Source organism: Ziziphus jujuba, chromosome 1, assembly GCF_031755915.1.
Source record: "Ziziphus jujuba cultivar Dongzao chromosome 1, ASM3175591v1".
Classification (NCBI taxonomy): Eukaryota; Viridiplantae; Streptophyta; class Magnoliopsida; order Rosales; family Rhamnaceae; genus Ziziphus; species Ziziphus jujuba.
Genome location: NC_083379.1, coordinates 19,339,093 through 19,342,258, shown reverse-complemented (window position 1 = coordinate 19,342,258; position 3,166 = coordinate 19,339,093). Strand labels below are relative to the sequence as shown.

General features: G+C 31.7%; 1 protein-coding gene across 1 annotated transcript; it reads left to right on the top strand.

The window, feature by feature from the left end:
- Positions 1–730: 730 nt before the first annotated feature.
- LOC107422234 (putative cyclin-D6-1) lies at positions 731–2,770 on the top strand. Its single transcript, XM_016031657.4, has 6 exons — positions 731–1,143; positions 1,230–1,316; positions 1,440–1,535; positions 1,640–1,841; positions 1,947–2,077; positions 2,175–2,770. Exons 1-6 carry the CDS (start codon positions 961–963, stop codon positions 2,454–2,456), a joined length of 981 nt encoding a protein of 326 aa, XP_015887143.1. The 5' UTR covers positions 731–960; the 3' UTR covers positions 2,457–2,770.
- Positions 2,771–3,166: the final 396 nt, after the last annotated feature.

Sequence of the window (3,166 nt, the reverse complement as noted above, 5' to 3'; positions counted from 1 at the left end):
TAACACAATCCTTCACTTTATGATTAACTTAGATGTCTAACAAACTCTAGCTATCACTAATTAACATTTGATATAAGCAACTTACACACAATTAATGGAGAAAAAAGAATTAAAACTAAAACAAAATGTTTTACCAAAAAACCCCATATTTGTTTATTTATTTTCTCAATTGAGATTGAAAATAATAATTATAAGAATACAAACTTAGTAAACCTATTAATACTTACCAATGAGTGTGAGGGAAAAAAAATTATAAAAGAAAAAAAAATGCGACCAACATGTATACAAGCTAAAGGGTGTTGGTTCAAACACCGAAGAAGTGAAGATGAAGACTAGCACAAAGTTTTTATGTTTTTATTTTTATTTTTATTTTTTGTTTTTTCTATTTCCTTCTTTTTTTTTTTTCTCCGTTTAACAAATTCTAACTATTATTAAGTAACATTTGATATAAGTAAATTATACAAAATTAAATAAAAATTTAAAAAAAATTAAACTAAAAGCCAAATATTTAACCAAACAACACCTTATTTGTTTATCTAGTTTCCAATTGAGATTAAAAAAAAATCTATTATAAGAATACAACAACCCTAGTAAACCTATTAATATTCACCAGTGGGTGTGAGGACAAAAAAAAAAAAAAAAATTAAATTAAATAAATAAATAATATGACCAAGATATATTCAAGTTAAATGGACTCGGTTCAAAGACTGAAGAAGTGAAGGTGAAGACTAGCACAGTCAGCGGTTTCTTTTTTTTTTTCTTTTTTTTTCTTTTTTCTGCACAGAAAGCGAAGCTTCTCTTTTCCATCATTACTACTCTCTCCAAACTTTTCCCACCATGTCCCCTGCATTTATCTCTACTTGACCTCCCTCAGTTGCGCAATACAACATACACAAGCAACATTCAACTTTTTCCCTTTTTTTTTTTCTTTTTTTTTTAAAAAAAAATATATTTTGAAAAATGGAGTTTGATAATATTGGAAAACCATTAACAAGCTTCCAAGAACACTATCCTGATACTATCCCAGATCTCTTTGCTTCTGAAAATGATCATATGCCCTCTCAAAGCTTCTCAACAAGTCCCTCTAAAACCAGAGATTTCTATGTTTCCTTTCGCCGAGAAGCCATTTCTCTCATTTTTCAGGTATTATTTGATTTACAGAGCTTGTGTTCTGTATCTTGTTTTTCGTCTTCTTGAAATTAACTATTTTATATAAACTTGTCATATAGGCACAGTTTTCCTGCAACTTTGACCCCTTTGTTTCGTACCTTGCTGTAAATTACATGGATCGGTTCGTTTCCAAGCAAGAAATTACGGTAACTAAACTAATTATATATTTAATGAAATGGGAAAATAAGCTTGACGTTTTACATTTGTATATACTGTATTAGAACAGAGCATTTTGTTATGTGTCTGATTAATATGGTTCAATTTTGTAGCAAGAAAAGCCATGGCTTTCAAAACTCCTTGTGGTGGCTTCCATTTCTCTCGCAGCAAAGATGAGCAACTCTCCCTTTTCTCTCTCCCATATTCAGGTAAATATTCAACTTTGATTATCTGCAATCAAATTGAGAAAATGATTCAAAGAAGGTTTTTAACATTTTTTATTTTTCTTGTGGAATTATTAATGAGGCTGCAGGGTGAAGAAGGTTTCAATTTTGATGCACAAACAGTTCACAAAATGGAGGTTCTCATTCTTGATACTTTGAGTTGGCGGATGAGATCCATAACTCCTTTCTCATTTTTGTGTTTCTTTGTCTCCTTGTTCGAGCTAAACGACCCAACATTAACGCAAGCTCTTAAAGATCGAGCTTCAGAGACCATCTACAGTGCTCATAATGGTACTTACTTTTTTCACCTTCTTCAACCTCCATAAATGACCATTTATTAACCAAACCGAAAATCATAACCCTTTTTTTTTTTTTTTTTCGTCCATTTTTTCATAGAAATGAAGTTTTTAGAATTTAAACCATCTATAATTGCGGCATCAGCAATTCTCTCTGCTTCTCATGAGCTATTCCCTTTGCAATTCTCTTCCTTCAAAGCTTCAATTTCAGATTGCCAATACGTAGACACTGTAAGCAAATCAATTACCAAGATGGGTTTTATTTTAGTTTATTTTATAATATACATTAATACTATTCCTTGCTTAGTATTCGGAGTGAACGTTTCAGGAGAGCTTGTTGAAATGCTTGAATCTGATGCAAGAAATGGTGATGATGCAAGGCTACGAATCAATTCTAGAAACGGTGTCAAGCTCAAGAACACCAATGAGTGTGCTGGACCGTCATTTCATGATGACCAACTCAGAAAGCGATAACACCTGCAGTAATACGACCACCACAACTACAACGGACGCCATTGCAGTAGCAGAGAAGAGACAAATCAAGCGGCGTAAATTGAGTGATTTTTGTAGTAAAAGTGGGTTCCAGATTTCACAGAGTAATCAGTGGTGAGTTGCAATGAGACAAAGAAGCTGGTCCATCTCTAGTAAGATTTGTTCCCAGCAACATTGAAACAGAGAGGCTCTGATATTTAGCAGAACAAATGGATCTGTTATATGATATCAGGTTATTACCGTACCACTCCTCTCTCTCATCCTTTCATACCCTGTTAAAAAAAAAAAAAAAACAAAAACAAAAAAAAACTATAATTATCGAAAATATAAAATAATCTTTTTGTTTCATTGGGTTTTGAGTATGCATTTAGACTGGGATTTTGATCGACAAATCATGCGGTTTGAATGTTGAATAAAATATGTGTTTTTGCATTCTGGTCGTGCTGTGTTGGGTGTGGGTTGAATGTGTCTTTTGCTTTGTGGTGTAGACAAAAGACAAATTGCTTTACTATATATCATAAGTTAACCATTTTCCTGAGAAATTAATAAAAAAATGACTAAGAAATTTTTTCTTTTTTTTAAAATAAGGTCCACTTAAATAAGTATAGCCCAAATCTAGCATTCTGACAAAGCATGTGATAGACGTGTCTAGTAAAATAATGTGACTTATAGTTGACTCTTCTTATATTTTGGAGAATGGTAAAGTTAAACAGAAACCTGCACATTGATTAGGTACTTGTGAAAATTCCCAAAAAAAAAAAAAAAAAGAAAAAAAAAACAGAAAGAAGTATTTTTGGGTCTAAGGCAAAAAAATTAAATTAGGGTAGA